This window comes from Penicillium solitum (assembly GCF_028829755.1).
Source record: "Penicillium solitum strain IBT 25940 chromosome Unknown utg000001l_segment0_segment0, whole genome shotgun sequence".
In the NCBI taxonomy this organism is placed as follows: domain Eukaryota; kingdom Fungi; phylum Ascomycota; class Eurotiomycetes; order Eurotiales; family Aspergillaceae; genus Penicillium; species Penicillium solitum.
In genome coordinates, this window is record NW_027072121.1 from 6945674 (window position 1) to 6961449 (window position 15776).

Below are 15776 nucleotides of genomic sequence, written 5' to 3' on the forward strand. Positions count from 1 at the left end.
TTTGGTGGCATGGGTAGTTGCCATCTATTGTGATATCCCTCTCTTCTAGGAGAGCTTTGTATAGTAATGGACAGAGAAGACACAAAATTAATTTGATCAAAAGTCAATACTATGGATGTGAACAAGAGAGGCCAGAATCCTGGAGACTACATAGTAAAAGGTAAGGGTAAACGGAGAGATTGATAAGAAAGCTCCAAAAGACCAAGCCCTAAGTGTATAAAATGCAAAAATCACCCAACTTCTTTCACATTCCCAGTGACTATTCCTTTTGTTCTATTGGATTGCTCCATGCCTCCTTTACTCTGCATTAAACCTGGCCACCTACCTCTTCCAATTCCACTAAGGGATGTGCTCATGTTCAGTTGAGATTTCAAAAAAGTATTTTGATAATTTTGGAAATTTAAATAAAATCAGATCGGGTATCCAGCAATGGGAGCGGCATGGTGACCGAGAAAGACGCTGTGTTGAAACATCAGAGGGGCAGGGGGAACTATCACAATGGTCGTGTCGTCGGCCGCCTCGAGTTGTGGCTGTGCTGGGTATTTCTGCGCAGGTTGACTACGTCATGGCAGAATGAGAGAGAAGGGGGTGGAGTGTGATAACAACTCCGGGTTCATTCAGAGGTGAGAGGTGAGAGGTGAGAGAGAAAAAAAAGGCGACCTGAGCAACCGACCGGGGGTTGGATTAGGTCGGTGATAGCATGGATGGGGCCGGAGATGGACGCAATGGGGCTTTTTCGTGCTGGCTTATGAGGCTTCCTGGGCGTCTACAAACTTCTCCACTTCTGATGTTTGAGTATCTGTCCGTTCCACGGTGCTTTGGGTGGCATCTGTTTTTGTCTCGGAGCCTGCGGGTGTGGCATTAGCTGGTTGTAGAGGGATATGCCTAGGGTCCTAGTTCGCGGGAGCGGAACGATTGGGGTGATGCGGCGGGATTTGATATTGGGATGGCTCCTTCTGACCTTGGAGGATGGGTGCGATGGATAGGATCTGCTTGGTGGCGACTTGGGGATCGTGCATGTCGCTGGGACTGTCAGTTATATAGTCTTTAGGGGTTGCGCAATACTTCTTACACTTGAGCATTGATGATCCAGTCGAGGTCTTCTTCACCCTCATCCGGTCCACCAGGTCCACCTTGGACGCGACGGAAAAGCCGAGGATGCCATTCGACTCCGTCATCGGCGCGCTTCGCGGCCTCATCTCGTTGGCGGTCTTCGATCTTGGTCTTTTCGTCCGTTGCCGCTTCATGGTTTCGGGACAAAAGCGCTTGAACCGTGTTATGCCATAAGCGCTGCGATTCCCGCTCTCCTTGCTCCTCCATGGGGCGGACCAAAGGAGCTGTATGCTTGGCGTGTGTCGCATCGAACAAGACGTCTTTTTTGTGGGTCTGTTCTCAGTCAGTGTTGAGTCCAGAAGAACCTTGCAAGTATACGGAACGTACATGAACATCCTTCAGGTCCATCTCCCCATTCCACAATCCGGAGAGTTCATATAACACCTCCCCAGTCTTTTCATTCTTGATAGTTCCCCCAATTGCATTATAAGTACCGGAGAAATATCCCTTGGTCTTGAACTCGATATCGGCCACCAGGTTGTTCTCGGGACAACGCACGTAGCTGTGATCGCCAAGCTCATACTTCATCTTCCCGAAAAGAATGCCGCGTGCATACATATTGGGTTGGGTCAGAATACTAGTGTTTGTCAGTGACTGAAAGGTCCGTAGGCAAAGCAGGCGCAACATACTATCTTTCGCCCTTTTCTTTATCCCCGTGGTTCATCAACCGCAAAATCGCGATACCCTCCATGATACTAGCTGCGGAGTTGCCCAGAAACTTGCTGTGGGGCTTGAGTGTGCCATCAATGCGGATTTTATGCTCCGGCGCTGCAAAGAAATAGCTTGACTTCGGCGGGTGGTGGGAGGTCTGTTCGGAGATGTAGTAGGCGCGGGTTTCGTCGGGGTAGTCCCAATAACAGGTAAAGGTCTCTCCAAGAATGGGGTTGAGCGGCTTTTTCACTCCTCTATGCAAATATCAGAATGCGTTCCCAGACAAATAGCAAGCGGGCGACATACGGTGGTTTGATGTGCCATCCACTCAGGTAAAATTTGACCACGGAGATAAAGCGCTCAACCGGGTCCTCAATTGCCGACATAGGAAGGAGGGTTTCAGGGTGGGCCATGAAGCTATGAAAGCGCTTATGTTAGTCCATATATCCCTATAGTAGCAGGTAGCTCCTAGCTAGCTTGCCTGCTCGGAGCTGGATGTAAACGCACTTCGTGATCCGCTCCAACATAGACCGGGGCTCAAGGATGAATGTCGGCAAGACGACCCGACTCAGGTCGGCACCCGGCCGTAGCTGAGAAATGATATGCGAAAGAACTGCGAAGGCATATCAAGTCAGTTGTGTGTCTGGGAGTATTGCGGATTTGCACGCACCATTTCCCTGATCTGGCTCAACAACCTCGTCCTCCCCACTTGCCGGAGAATCTTCCATGGACGATCTGCCTGGATCTGCGTTAGTTGACATGTTGAAATTATGAAATATCAAATATCAAATATCAAATTATTGAATGTATGACAAGTGGGATAAAAGGAGGGGGGAAGACAAACTCACTGGCTAGCGAAGTACGGCGGAGATGCGGAACCGGCATGACTGCGTTCGGAAATGAATTATATGGAATTCCTAAATTCCTAAGCATGCAACATTTATGAAACAAAAAGAAGAACGAAAAATAAAATAAATAAATAGATGCCTAAGTGAAAACCGAGACAGCTGACTTTGTGGCGGATATTCCGGAAACGGGCTTTTTACGATGGAGAAGTGGAAAAAAACACAAAAAAACCAATTTGTGTAGTTCAAAAGAAAAAAAAATTAAAAAAAACATGACACTAAAAATTATTCTACAAAAAAAATAAATTCAACACATGTAAAATGCTTAGCTTCAAAGAGGGGCCAACCCTGAAAGTGACGTATTTTTCTACCTGGGATTACTAAAATTACTAGGACTAACTTGAAGCTACCTGGGTATACTATGTGCATATGTAGATATCTCTCTCTAAACATTCAAAGCATTCAAAATATAATTCAGAACTAACCTCTTTATGTATATACTCCATTCAACATTTCCCCCCAAAGATCGTCAATGAGGGGCATGGCTTGGCGGGGAATTCAACAAGTACCGTATTCGTATACTTTGTACACCTGCACGTAGTTATAAGTTATATGATGCTTGGTACCTATAAAACTAAGGACATACAGAAAAGGCGAATCTTTATTTTTGTTCCCTTTCCCCTCCCTTTCCCCTCTATTTACCCTCTCTATCTTCAATCAAATTTGTAAACCCCGTGAACATCATAGCCGTTCGATCAGCGGTACATCTCCACGGGTGATCTCCCTAACAAATGCCATATCGGGACGATGGAGCATGACGTGGAAGTGTTCTATCCCAGGGACCGACTTGAGTGACTTCCAGTTCTTGAACCAAACCACCTATGTTGTCAGCTTTTCATCATACTAATACTTGGTTCTCCCATACCTGTTCAGCTGGTACCCGAGAACAAAATGTGTCCTGCACATAGCTCTCTATGGCTGCTCGGGCGCTTGCCGTTAGGTCATCTGTGGTTGGGTCATCTTCCAACTCGAATTTGGTCCACACTACCAGGTGGATGATGTCCTTATCCACACCGTATGGCCAGTCGTTGTATATGATTCGGATGTCCTCTATATAGCGAATTAGTCTTTCACGTGTTCTAGGACCCAACCTGGTGACCTGTGCCATACCCTCGTATTCAAAGGGACCACCTCTTGGCTTGACATCCTGCCAATTGCCATCCCCCCAGCCCAGCCTTTCCTTGACTACAAACCTCATGACGGATGTATACTCCGCCTTGATGTGCGCCATGTATTCCAGATACTTGCGCAGCTCGCTTGGGACGCGCTGGAACCGATCGATCCGGTTGGTACCTATGGTTCACAAGTTATAGTTAGTGAGTTGAGTACATCACTAACAAGTAGTAGTTGAACTCAACTGGTGATCTCCTTCACTTGCTCCCAGTCCTGTCGGATATAAAGGTGATCAGGGGTCGAGAGACATCGGATATTCTTTAGAGATTGATCACGTAGAAAGCTAGGACATTCGGCCGTCCATTGCGACCGAGGTAAATTGACGAGCCAATATGGGAGGGGTTCGGAGGGTACGCTGTGATTGTGGAAATGCAGGACCGCCGCATCGGCATCGGCATCGGCATCGGTCGGTTTCTCGTCGAGTGTGCTGATTGGGGGCATTGATGGCCGCCTACAGTTAAGCATCGCGAGTAGATTGAGTTCTCAACTGATCTACTGTAGTAAAGATATGATACATATGTTCGAGTGTTGAGTGGTGAATCTCCCCCTTGACGCGACGTCACTCTGCAGTAGTGCGGAAAGGGGGATGAAGTTGAGACGTTTCTGGCAGTTGCTTGTCGATCACTTATCCACTGGCGATCTATTTTTGTATCTGACATATTATTGACAATGGAAATTGTTTCAAATATACGGAGTAAATACCAGACCGTTGGGAACTCGTGGGGTTTGTTTTCTACAATTTGAACTATAGACCGTGGAATGGGAAAATGCCATCACACAGGGTATAGTGACACATGCACATGAAAGATACACTTCCATCATCTATAGCACTATCGTGAGACCTACACAATAGATAAAGCATGAGATCCAAAGCAGTGAAGCATGGAACTTGAATCCATATTCAACACAAGCGCATGGAGAAAGGAACATTAGAAGGGAAATTTGCGTAAGAATAAAAGTAGGATGAGAGAAAATCAGAATATCAGCACTTTCCTCACAGTTCCCTGACAATGGAATCGTTCATAGAGATAATAGATACCCCGGCAGTCTCAAGTTCCCCCTTAACGGCATCCCAACTGGAAGGCACCACACACTTGGTTCCTTCCTCGATAACCCAACTGTTGAATCCAACCTTGGCAGCATCAAGAGCAGTAGCCTTAACGCAATAATCCCCAGCCAAGCCCACAACAAACACATCTGTAACGCCTTGACTTTTGAGAGCCGCGGCAACATCTATGCTGACCGAATGTGCGTTGGTACCATGATTGCAGTTTCCGAAAGCATCCGCAAATACAGAGTACATCTCAACCTCGGGACGCATGCCCTTGTGAACAACTAGATGTTCAGTAGAGATATCAATCTCTGGGATAATCTCTGCGCCGGAGGTATCAACCACACAATGGACGGGCCAGAGTTGTTGTTGTTTTGTTTCTGATTCCTTTCCTAGAGCGGGGTTGTTCATTGCAACGAATGAAGAGAAGGGCTGGTTATCAGGCCCTGGATGGTTACTGGCAAATGAGATATGGTCCGTTGGGTGATAGTCTTTGGTCAAGATGCGCACGACAAATCCTGGCTTTGCAAGTAAAGTGTTGATGATTGAGGCAATGTCGCGGCCCCCTTGCACGGCGAGTGACCCATGCTACTTTGCTTATTAGTATATATGACATTATATTGGATTTGGATTTATTCGACTCACTGGAGGGCAGAAATCTTCTTGCATGTCTACCACAATCAGGGCTGGCCTGACCGTACGATCTGCTGCCATTTTGAGCTGGAAAGATATGGGAGTAGAGAGCTGGTGATGGAGATTATGGTCAGGATTATGGAGGGGTTTGAAATCTTTTGGGAATGGTAGATTCTGATTGGTACCCTATGAGTAGAGAGATATCTAAAGAAAAAGTACGTTGTGTACAAACAGCATTACGATAAGCTCAATGATATTTGTCCGGCAGAATATGAGCTCCCGCTAGCTCTTGCATGTAGGCGGAAGAACTAGCGGTAACTCCATGACTAAGCCAGGGCACTAAAAAGGAAGCTTTTCAACTTTCACCAAACCTGCTCTTCTCTCTTACCTCAGGGCTACGGCCCCATAATGATTTGAACTGGATAATGAGTGATAACTACAAGGTATGTGTGCTGTGTTACCTTCTCCTCCCCTCAACCTGATGAATATATTATTGGAGCTGTCTGAGCTTTTGCTATGCGGATAAATTCATATACGCTTTTTTTCTGAACTTGTGTTTCCACCTCTCATGTCACCAACAATTTCACCCAAATCAGTCGCTAACTTGCCTCTGATAGTCAACAGAATATTGTAAACTCAAGAAACCCCCATGATCATCGACTCTCTCAAAAAGAAAAATACCTAGAAACAACAACCCCCCTTAGTCTCTCTCTCTATTATCAAATCATCTCCATAGTCTCCCCATCCAAATGGCATATGATCCCCGCCGAACAAACTCGGGGACCTCAACTCCCCAACCTCCTCCCCCTCCCCCTCCACCACCAGAGACATCCACACAAGCCGACATGGCCGCAGCAGCCCAATCCCTAGAAACATCCAACCCGGCCAGCGCTGCCACAGACTCGTACAAGCTCAAGTTCTGCACCGTCTGCGCCTCAAACAACAACCGCTCAATGGAAGCCCACCTCCAGCTCTCCGGCGCCCCAACCGCCTTCCCCGTGATATCCTTCGGCACAGGCTCCCTCGTCCGTCTCCCCGGTCCATCAATCACACAACCAAACGTGTACAGCTTCAACACAACATCCTACAACCAAATGTTCGAGGAGCTCTCCGGAAAAGACGAGCGTCTGTACCGCTCAAACGGTATCCTGAACATGCTCGACCGGAACCGCCAACTGAAGTGGGGACCCGAGCGGTTCCAGGACTGGGTACCTGGCGTCCCGCGAGTCGACCACCTATCGAAGGGTGATAAGGGTGCTGTCGGAACGGAGGGCGGTGTCGTGGATATCATCATCACATGCGAGGAGCGTTGTTGGGATGCTGTTGTTGATGATCTGATGAATAAGGGCACCGGGCTCAATTACCCCGTTCATGTCTTCAACGTCGATATCAAGGATAACCATGAGGAGGCTTTGACTGGTGGAAAGGCGATTCTTGATTTAGCCAATCGTCTGAACGAGGCTGCTGTTGCTGAGCATCGTGTTCATGGATCTGAGGGCTGGGAAAACGGGACTGGTCCTGCGCGCCAGAGCTTCGACGAGAAGGTCCCTGAGATCTTGGCGGATTGGCAGGAAAAATATCCTAATTTGCCGGCTCTGTGGACTTTGGCTTGGCTTTAGGTCCCCTGTCTATGATGCGATCTTCGTATGGATATCTATTTACCTACAGCGATGCTAAGAGAATGGTCTAATACCAATGATTTGCAGGTTCCGTGTTATCCATGTGAACTGTTTTTAGTGAACTGTTTTTAGCGAGTGCGATCAAATATCGCATTTATTCAATGCTTGTTATACAATTAGAAAGGGGTATCGAGCAAGAAGGAATAGCAACAAAAAAAACAAAACCACTCAAAGACCAGGGCTCTCCTCTTCATCTTTGATCCATTCATCTTCAACATCCATCTCCTCAGGAGTGTGTTGAGCCGCAGCAAGTAGTACCTCTCTTCTCTCTCGATACCATTGATCGAGACAAGCTCTCCGCTGCGCCTGGGTCATGCCCTCAACAACGAGCGCAAACTCCGTAGCATCAGCGTATCCAAACCGCCGCGCCATACTACAGAACTGGCGACGTATGACATCCTCCGGGGGATGGTACTTGAATCGCATAGGTTCCTCCGCCGGCTGGGAAAAAGGCTGTGAGGACATGAAGACCTGACGGTCACCCGTCGTGTCATTTTGAGCCAGTTCGGCACGACGACTGAGGTCTTCCTCGACACGCGAGGAACCGATCACCTCATTGTTGAGGTGGGTGTATTCCACACCCGAGCTTGCGAGAATCGCTTGAACGGGATCGTGTTTATGTGGTGTTGGAAGACTGGCTGAAGGCTTGTGATCCTTTTCGTCATCGTCGCCGCAGATCATCGCCGCGAGTTGGCTCATTGCCTCGTCTTCGGATTTCATTGGTCGGTCCGTGTAGTCGTAGCCTTCTTCTTCTGCTTTGAGATCTATGTCGACAACCTCTACCCCCGCACGGCTTTCAGCAACATTTGTTCTGTTGACGATGTCGCGCAGAACGATGTTCGTGTTCTGATACCCGAAGAAATTCTTTAGACCAAAGATTTCACCCTTTTTGTCCTTGTTTTCTTGGACGCCTTTGAAGTACCGACGCTCGGAACTTGCATTGTATCCAATGTTTGCCTGTTGCTGCTTGTAGATCTGTCGAGCGTAGACGATTTCTTCGATCGTGCCGGCAGAAATAAGCCGGAAGACTTCCACGTCACGAAGTTGTCCTATGCGGTAGGCCCGGTCCTGGGCCTGCAAGTCGTAGGACGGGTTCCAGTTTGGGTCAACGACTACCACTTTGTTTGCCGAGGTGATGTTCAACCCAACACCACCAGCCTTGGTTGATATTAGGAAAACAAACTGTCGCGAGTCGGCATTGAACTCGTCTACAGCTTTTGCACGGTCTTGTAAACTCATAGACCCATCCAAGTAGCTGACGTTGTAGCTAGTGTGATGAAACAGCATTTGCAACATCTTGAGAAGACGCACGCTATGTGAGAAGATCAGAACTTTGTCTCCATTCGAATGCCACCACTTAAGTAGCTTCCGCAGAACCTTCCATTTACCGCAAAACTCAGGGTTCGCGTAGTTGACGATCGAATCGCGCGAGCGGTAAAGATCTTCCCATTGTTCAGGCAGGGCAAGTTCCAGATAATCTCTATCTTTTTCCTGCTTCTCCTTTGGGTCTACTCCTTGCGGGATCAGGATTGCAAGATGATTGCTGAGCTTTTGAAGCACATTAATAGCAGGGAACACATATGATTGCCAGTTTGGAGGATCCCTATCGGGGATAAAGCGGCGACAACACCAGCCGGCCTTCTTGCCAGATCCACAATCGCATGGTTCCGTAGATGTCTTGATATAATCGACGATGTCACTGTCAAGGAAATTCTCGTAGGCCTCGGCTTGTGTCTCAGTCAGAGGACAAAAGACAACCCGGTCGATCTTTTTGGGCAGCTGATCCGCGATCAGGGACTTCATCCTCCTGATGAAAAATTGTGGAAGTAAGTTCTCAACCAGCTTCTTGGCTGTTCTCCGTGCTCTACTGAGCTCGCTCAGGGTGGCATCGTGTGATTGTCCGATCTTCAGTGGGTCCGATATTTGTGCCTTCCAGGTGCTTACCGGACCTAGAACACCGGGGTTTGTCCAGTTGAGAAGGGTCCATAATTCTTCGTATTTGTTCTGGATGGCCGTGCCAGTGAGCCCTATCCGACATAACGCATTGATCTCGTTCATGGCCTGAGTGGTCCCCGACTTGCGCTCCTTGATCTTGTGGCACTCGTCTGCGATCACGCAGTCCCATTCAATCATATTGACAGATTCTTTGTTGTTCATGTAAGTGGTATAGGTGGTGATCAGGACTTCCACCCTCCCTGACTTCGCCGCATCGAGGGCAAGATCCTTGTTCTCCCCATGGTAGCTATCAACATGCCACCATCCCCAGCGCGCGAACTCAGCCCTCCAGTTCGCGATAAGTGTTCCCGGGCACACGATGAGCGTGCGTGGATACCAAGCGCTGTCATCAGATCTGCGCATCTTTCGCATGCGCTTTGCGTCACGTTCATCTCCCGTCTTTCCATAGGCAGCGGTCAAGAAAGCAATCACCTGTATTGTTTTTCCAAGACCCATGTCGTCTCCTAGAACACCACCCTTTTGATATACAAACAGCTCGTGGAGAAACGCGACTCCCTCCACTTGATACTGCCGTAGCCACTGGGCGATCGGAGCAGGAATAATGCCCATCGAATATGGCAGTTCGATGTCCTTGTACTCCTGCTTATGTGCGTTATCCGGAAAGGCAGGTCTTTCTTGCAGTTTTTCGAGCCGTTCATCATCGGAGAACTCCACATCATTGTAGGTGGGTGGTAGCTTCAGTCCGTGATCTTTCAGATGTTCATGCTTCTGGTCGAACTGACTGCGGCGATTTTTGAGATACCCAGGCAAGGCATCTTCTATCAGCTCATCCTCCGAAGCTACGTCGCCCCATTGTTTCAAGGGCCGCTTCGGCTGAGGCGTTGGCCGCTCTTGCTTTACTCGACCAACGATTGGATCTCCCCTGGGCATTTTAGCCTTACGGGTTGCTGCGGCAGTTTGTTTCCGCTTGAGGGATTTGCGTTCTTTGAACTTTTTGTACGCCAACTCGCCATCATTGGCGTCTTCCTCATCGCTGTCCACGGGCTGGATCTTTACAGCGCTTGATGATCCTGAAAGAAGAGTACGCGACGACTCTTGTTTAACCGGTGTAGCAGACCCATATTTCACACCAGAAACCCTGCCTTGAGAGAATGTGAGCTGTCTATCAAAACGCGTCGAGGAGGTGTCATACTGCTAGCAGTTGGAGTCGCATAGTGCGTCACTTCCAAGTCGTCATCATCTGAATCAATGGTAATGGGCTCATCATTGTTCTCATTATCGGCCATTTTATCTGCATTTCTGAAAACAGAGCTCAAAGGGTGACAGAGCGTAAGTTGAAGGGAGTACCAGACTGTCGCGACAAGACGTGGCTTACGGTGGACGATAACGGCCACAGAGCGAGCTCGAATATTCCACCAAAGATAACTTCAATTGAACATTCTTTAATATAGAATTTGATACCCTGTTTCGTTTCCCATCTCAAACAGAGTTGAGTCTCTGTTGATATTTCCTGAGTGCTCGAAGAAGTGGTTGAAACTGTCCATAGAGTTGTTCCACGGAGTCACGTGCCAGCGAACCAGAAAAAAAGATGCTCTCATTGGTTTGGCATTCGATTCTTTGCATATGCGATAAAGCCAACGTGAGTCCAGAATAATACTCTACGTCTGACATTGCTCAATCAGGAAACGCCTGACTGACCAAAGCCCCCAGAAGACACAAAATAAAGATTGGCCTCCTGCTTAACATACCCTCTTCTCGCTCAAGACAACTCTCGCTCTTATCAGACTCAATCCGCAAAGATGCCGCTCGACACCTCGACGACATATCCCCTGACACGGCTGCGCCTTGATGGCCGCCGCTGGAACGAACTCCGTCTGCTCCAAGCCCAGATCTCCACCAACCCCGCTAGCTCCGGCTCTTCATACCTGTCCATGGGCAACACATCAATCATGTGCTCTGTCCACGGTCCCGCCGAGGGTCGCCGAGGAGATGGCGGCGGCGGAGCTGCAGGAAGTGGCCATGCAGTTGTGGAAGTAGACGTCAACGTCGCTGGATTTGCCGGTGTCGATCGCAAGCGGAGAGCCGGTGGAAGTGACAGGTATGCACCCTCTTACGCTTTCCCATTGTCTCCTCCTACCATATGGAGAGAGTTACAGGGACAGCAGACCAGATCCAAATCCAGCCAATGCTAATCTCAACCTCCCCGGACTACAGACAATCATCACGAATCGCTACAACCCTCCGCTCAGCCTTCCAGTCTCACCTCCACACCTACCTCTACCCCCACAGCACAATCAGCATTCATGTTTCTGTTCTCTCTGCCGATGGCTCATTGCTCGCCGCGGCAATCAACGCCTGTACGCTAGCGCTCGTAGACGCCGGTATCCCTATGCCAGGACTACTCTGTGGCTGTACTTCCGGTATGAGCGGCAGCGCCTCTACACCGCGTGACCCACGACACGACGAGCTTGATCCACTGCTGGATCTGTCGCTCCCAGAAGAACAGGAACTGCCTTCGCTCACTGTTGCGACGACGACGGCAGTGCCCGTTGGTGAGAACAATATGGATGATGATGAAGAGGCGATGAAGGTGTGTGTGCTTACTATGGAGTCTAAGGTGCACGCTACGTACCTTGAGACAATGTTGGCGGTCGGGATCGATGGGTGCAGTCAGATCCGCGAATTATTGGAAGGTGTCATCAAAGGATCGCGCGGTTGACGCAGAAAAGAAAAAGAGAAAACCAAAAAAAACAAAAACAAAAAAGGAGGTTTCAAATGGGAGAATAGTTGAAAGTTGATACCCTTGTCTTACGTTTAATGTTACCGCATGTGCAGAGAGAATGTGCTCAAACTACCTCACTAAGTTTTTAGGGCCAATCTATAAATCTGCTCATATTGCACTCATTCGGGCACATAATGTGATGCCCATTTCTATTCTATTTCCCCTTCTATTCTTTTGTTTATATATTTTTGTACTATTTTTCTTTCTGTTTTGACTCCATCAACACACTCTCCCAATCCAGTGCTCCAAAGGTCCCCAGTCAAACAGTCGATCATGGATATGCACGGGATGACCATGGCGACAGCCACGTCAACAGCCTCGGCAGCTACAGCCAGCAGCACCGCAATGGACATGAGCGGAATGGACATGGGCGGTAGCTGCAAAATTTCAGTGCGTTTAATATCAATCCCAGATTCACTACCAGATTAAAAACCCTTACTAAAAATCATGATCAGATGCTTTGGAACTGGTACACAGTTGACGCATGTACGTAGCCCAATAACCCCCTATATACAAGCCCCAAAAAGCTAACCAACCTCCTAGGTTTCCTCGCCGAGTCATGGCACGTCAAGTCGCGCGGCATGTTCGCCGGCTCATGCATCGGAGTCATCTGTCTCGTCCTGAGTCTTGAACTCCTCCGCCGTCTGGGCCGAGAATACGACTCGTTCATTGTTCGTCGAGCCCGTCTTCGAAGACTGTACATGTCGGAATCCCCCACCGCGCAGTCCATCTCCAATGTTCCCCTGCGAAGCGATGAAAACACCACCAAGCCGCCCGGTAACTGCTGCGGAAACGCAGATCCCGACGCAGAAGACGATATCATCACTCCTGTGTCGGGTACTCCCCAGAACGGAGCATCGAAGAAGCAGGCTTCTGTCTCTACTGCTGCTGCAGCGCCGGGTAATTCCATGCGTGATGTCGGTATCCAGCGCATCGAGAGACAGGAGGCTGTGCTTGCGCCGTATCGTCCGTCGATTGTTGAACATACTGTGCGGTCTTTGCTTCATATGACACAGTTTGCGGTTGCGTACATTATCATGTTGCTTGCCATGTACTTCAATGGGTATATCATCATTTGTATCTTCATTGGTGCTTTCTTGGGCGCGTTTATCTTCTCCTGGGAACCGGTGAACTTGAATCAGGAGTAAGTTGTTTCGTCCAGTGTGTATTAACCACATATATTACCATTACCATACTAACATGGTTTTTTTTCCCTTCAGGTCAGATGCTACATCCGTCACTAAGTGCTGCGGTTAGACCAGTGTCTTTGCATCTTGTTTTGTCTTGGCCACACGCTCCAATCACGCTCGATTCTACAGCATTTTTAGCGATATGGTTTGATATCCCGGTATTTGTTTTCTCTTCGGAAAGGTAGAAGGCAACATACACTTTCTTGCATACAGATTTATTGTTCCTTGTTCCTTGTTTCTGTGTATCGGGTGCATGCGCCTCGGGCCTGATCTCACCCATAATGCAATGACGTATGAACCATTTTGTCCATCTCAATTACTCTCTACTAAATTGGACTTTCATAATAAATAGAACAGACTCAAAAGTAGAGTATGCATATAATGAAATATTATTAATATCATATAAAACTTCCATTGGAAGAGGTGGAAACCTTTTCCACTCAGAAAAGAAAAACCTGCCATCTCACGCGGGGTAGGGTGATGTAGTTGGCCCACGGACCCGCGATCAAAGTCCTCGAATCACCACACACGTGGGGGTCTCTGCTTGGGAAATGCAAGGGCGAGACTTGTAATAGGACAATTTCGACGATCAATTTCGTGCTTTACGGTGATGGGCCTGAAATATGCATTGGTTGAGATGCAGGTTTCAGGAAATTTGGCTTTGCACCTCTATCTTACAAAAGGGTTGAAACGCTTATTTTTACACTACTAATCCTCAAATTGAATAATTGAACATTCAGTCCCCACGACAGAAAGGCATGTATGAGCTAGCTGGGTAGAAACTTTAGATTACAAGGCGCAAAAGGGAAAGCCACCTATGCTAGTCCCACGCCGCACTGGAGCATTGGGAAAGAACCAGGTTCATGACGAAAAGAAAGACGTTCATCCTCCCAACACCCAACTAAATCTCCATAATGAGCTTTTTAGTTGCCACCGGAGTTGACGATGGTGGGCTTGACAGCGGAGCGGATGGAGCCGGAGGAGGAACCGAGAGCCTCGATCTCCTTGACAATGTTCATGGACTCGGCATCAGCGACCTCGCCGAAGACGACGTGCTTGCCATCGAGCCACGAGGTGACAACGGTGGTGATGAAGAACTGGGAGCCGTTGCTAAAAAAAAAAAAGGAAATGTTTAGTATGGCTCTGTATGTGGACCAACTGAGAGACAAATCTGGGACTTTGAGACTTACGTGTTGGGGCCAGCGTTGGCCATGGACAGAAGACCAGGGCGGGTGTGCTTGTGGACGAAGTTCTCATCGGGGAACTTCTCACCGTAGATGGAGCGACCACCGGTACCCTATTCCGGTAAAAAAAAACCATAGTCAGATACCGAGCATTGCAGCGACTATCAGAATTAGAAAGAAAAACTCACGTTGCCACGGGTGAAGTCACCACCCTGGAGCATGAACTGGGGGATGACACGGTGGAAGGAAGAGCCCTTGTAACCCTGACCCTCCTGGGCGTTGCAAAGCTCAGCGAAGTTCTTGGCGGTCTTGGGAACCTCGTTGGCGTAGAGGTTGAAGTTGATGCGGCCAATCTTGGCTAATGAGGAAATCAGCATCAATTTCAATTCCAATTAATGTATCATGATATGAAATTGCCAAGCTTTGATACTATGATTGAAAGCTGGAGGTCGAAGGCAGCGAGGTAAGATCGGGGGCGGGGAGGCAAAAACTCGCTGCCCCGCCAGAAATGAGAATAACAGAGCTGATGGGGAAACTTACGGGTGGAGGAGCCAGCAGGGGCGTACTGGACCTCGAAGAAAGCGCTGGTGTTGGACATGGCGGCGGTTGATGAAGCGAAAGTTCGTGCAGCGGGGTGGAAAGAAGTGCAATTGAAGAGAGAAGAAGAGAAGAGGGAAGAAGGTGGGGTTATTGACCTCAGTCGGCAGAACATGGTGAGGGGCAGGGCGGAGCGGGTGAACTCGGGTGCCGGGCTACTTTGGGGTTAGCTTATTGAGGTCCACATAAAGACCACTTGTGCACTTTCTGCCTGAGGCTCCACTTTGTAGCTTCTCCAGACTCTCCAGGGGGTAAAACATGACTGCTTCTGTTGCCTAGTGATGTCGCTGAAAGAATCTGAAACAAAGTGGAAATGCACTCTGACATTCACATGACAAGGGACCAAGCTCACTTACAAAGGTTATAAATTGATGAAGAATGCGAATTAAAGAAGTAGAAAGAAGGAAAAAACCGAAGCTCCAGGCCAAAAAGCGTCTAGAGCTCCGTGATTATGTAATGTCTTCCGGGACATCCCTTCCGAACTAGCAGTCTTGGCTACAGAAGATATGCATCTATAAAGGGGTAAACTTGCGTTGATTATTGGTGTAGTCATTGAGCTGAAGATATACGGAGTACTTTCATTTCACCAGTATGTATCCAAAATGCAAGAAAATAACAGCCTGGCACCAGCAAGCGATCGTGAGATGTAAAAAAAAAAGTAACAAATCAACATGAAATCAGGCCGAAAACCCTAGGTGAACAATGGAAAAGGGCTAAAATAGAGTACAAAGAATAAGAGAATCTGGAAGAAAGAGAAGTGACGAAAGGGAAAGGAACCCCATAAATGCCACATATGTCGGGACATCGTTTCGACGTTGTCCACTCGTTGCCATAGATGAATAGTCGCTGAAAAGCAAGGGGC

At 48.3% G+C, this 15776-nt stretch overlaps 8 protein-coding genes across 8 annotated transcripts; 3 read left to right on the forward strand and 5 right to left on the reverse strand.

The window, feature by feature from the left end:
- Positions 1-407: 407 nt before the first annotated feature.
- On the reverse strand, positions 408-2709 carry N7455_002637 (OSBP family protein). Its single transcript, XM_065604325.1, has 8 exons — positions 2613-2709; positions 2435-2503; positions 2272-2377; positions 2071-2181; positions 1743-2018; positions 1441-1690; positions 1073-1386; positions 408-1023 (listed from the first exon to the last, which is right to left on the reverse strand). The coding sequence occupies exons 1-8, from the start codon at positions 2695-2697 to the stop codon at positions 894-896; spliced, it is 1341 nt and encodes a 446-aa protein (XP_065462816.1). The 5' UTR covers positions 2698-2709; the 3' UTR covers positions 408-893.
- A 585-nt stretch (positions 2710-3294) lies between these two features.
- N7455_002638 (GIG1 family protein) lies at positions 3295-4307 on the reverse strand (the record flags this gene model as incomplete). Its single annotated transcript, XM_065604326.1, has 3 exons — positions 3295-3488; positions 3535-3962; positions 4028-4307. 3 exons carry the CDS (start codon positions 4305-4307, stop codon positions 3351-3353), a joined length of 846 nt encoding a protein of 281 aa, XP_065462817.1. The 3' UTR covers positions 3295-3350.
- Positions 4308-4788: 481 nt separating this feature from the next.
- N7455_002639 (nicotinamidase) lies at positions 4789-5700 on the reverse strand. Its single transcript, XM_040953410.2, has 2 exons — positions 5539-5700; positions 4789-5481 (listed from the first exon to the last, which is right to left on the reverse strand). The coding sequence occupies exons 1-2, from the start codon at positions 5605-5607 to the stop codon at positions 4837-4839; spliced, it is 714 nt and encodes a 237-aa protein (XP_040816161.2). The 5' UTR covers positions 5608-5700; the 3' UTR covers positions 4789-4836.
- A 575-nt stretch (positions 5701-6275) lies between these two features.
- Positions 6276-7145, forward strand: ssuA (RNA polymerase II subunit A C-terminal domain phosphatase; the record flags this gene model as incomplete). The annotated part of the gene is made up of 1 exon (XM_040953442.2): positions 6276-7145. The coding sequence occupies one exon, from the start codon at positions 6276-6278 to the stop codon at positions 7143-7145; it is 870 nt and encodes a 289-aa protein (XP_040816181.2).
- Positions 7146-7373: 228 nt separating this feature from the next.
- On the reverse strand, positions 7374-10447 carry N7455_002641 (putative DNA excision repair protein (Rad26L); the record flags this gene model as incomplete). Its single annotated transcript, XM_040953289.2, has 2 exons — positions 7374-10303; positions 10354-10447. The coding sequence occupies 2 exons, from the start codon at positions 10445-10447 to the stop codon at positions 7374-7376; spliced, it is 3024 nt and encodes a 1007-aa protein (XP_040816139.2).
- Positions 10448-10960: 513 nt separating this feature from the next.
- On the forward strand, positions 10961-11880 carry N7455_002642 (exosome non-catalytic core subunit SKI6; the record flags this gene model as incomplete). Its single annotated transcript, XM_040953272.2, has 2 exons — positions 10961-11259; positions 11376-11880. The coding sequence occupies 2 exons, from the start codon at positions 10961-10963 to the stop codon at positions 11878-11880; spliced, it is 804 nt and encodes a 267-aa protein (XP_040816179.1).
- Positions 11881-12237: 357 nt separating this feature from the next.
- N7455_002643 (high-affinity Cu transporter CTR3) lies at positions 12238-13200 on the forward strand (the record flags this gene model as incomplete). The annotated part of the gene is made up of 4 exons (XM_040953332.2): positions 12238-12333; positions 12399-12429; positions 12487-13087; positions 13164-13200. 4 exons carry the CDS (start codon positions 12238-12240, stop codon positions 13198-13200), a joined length of 765 nt encoding a protein of 254 aa, XP_040816112.2.
- Positions 13201-13973: 773 nt separating this feature from the next.
- Positions 13974-15174, reverse strand: cyp4 (peptidyl-prolyl cis-trans isomerase; the record flags this gene model as incomplete). The annotated part of the gene is made up of 5 exons (XM_040953386.2): positions 13974-14243; positions 14324-14430; positions 14506-14675; positions 14858-15069; positions 15119-15174. The coding sequence occupies 5 exons, from the start codon at positions 15172-15174 to the stop codon at positions 14057-14059; spliced, it is 732 nt and encodes a 243-aa protein (XP_040816204.2). The 3' UTR covers positions 13974-14056.
- Positions 15175-15776: the final 602 nt, after the last annotated feature.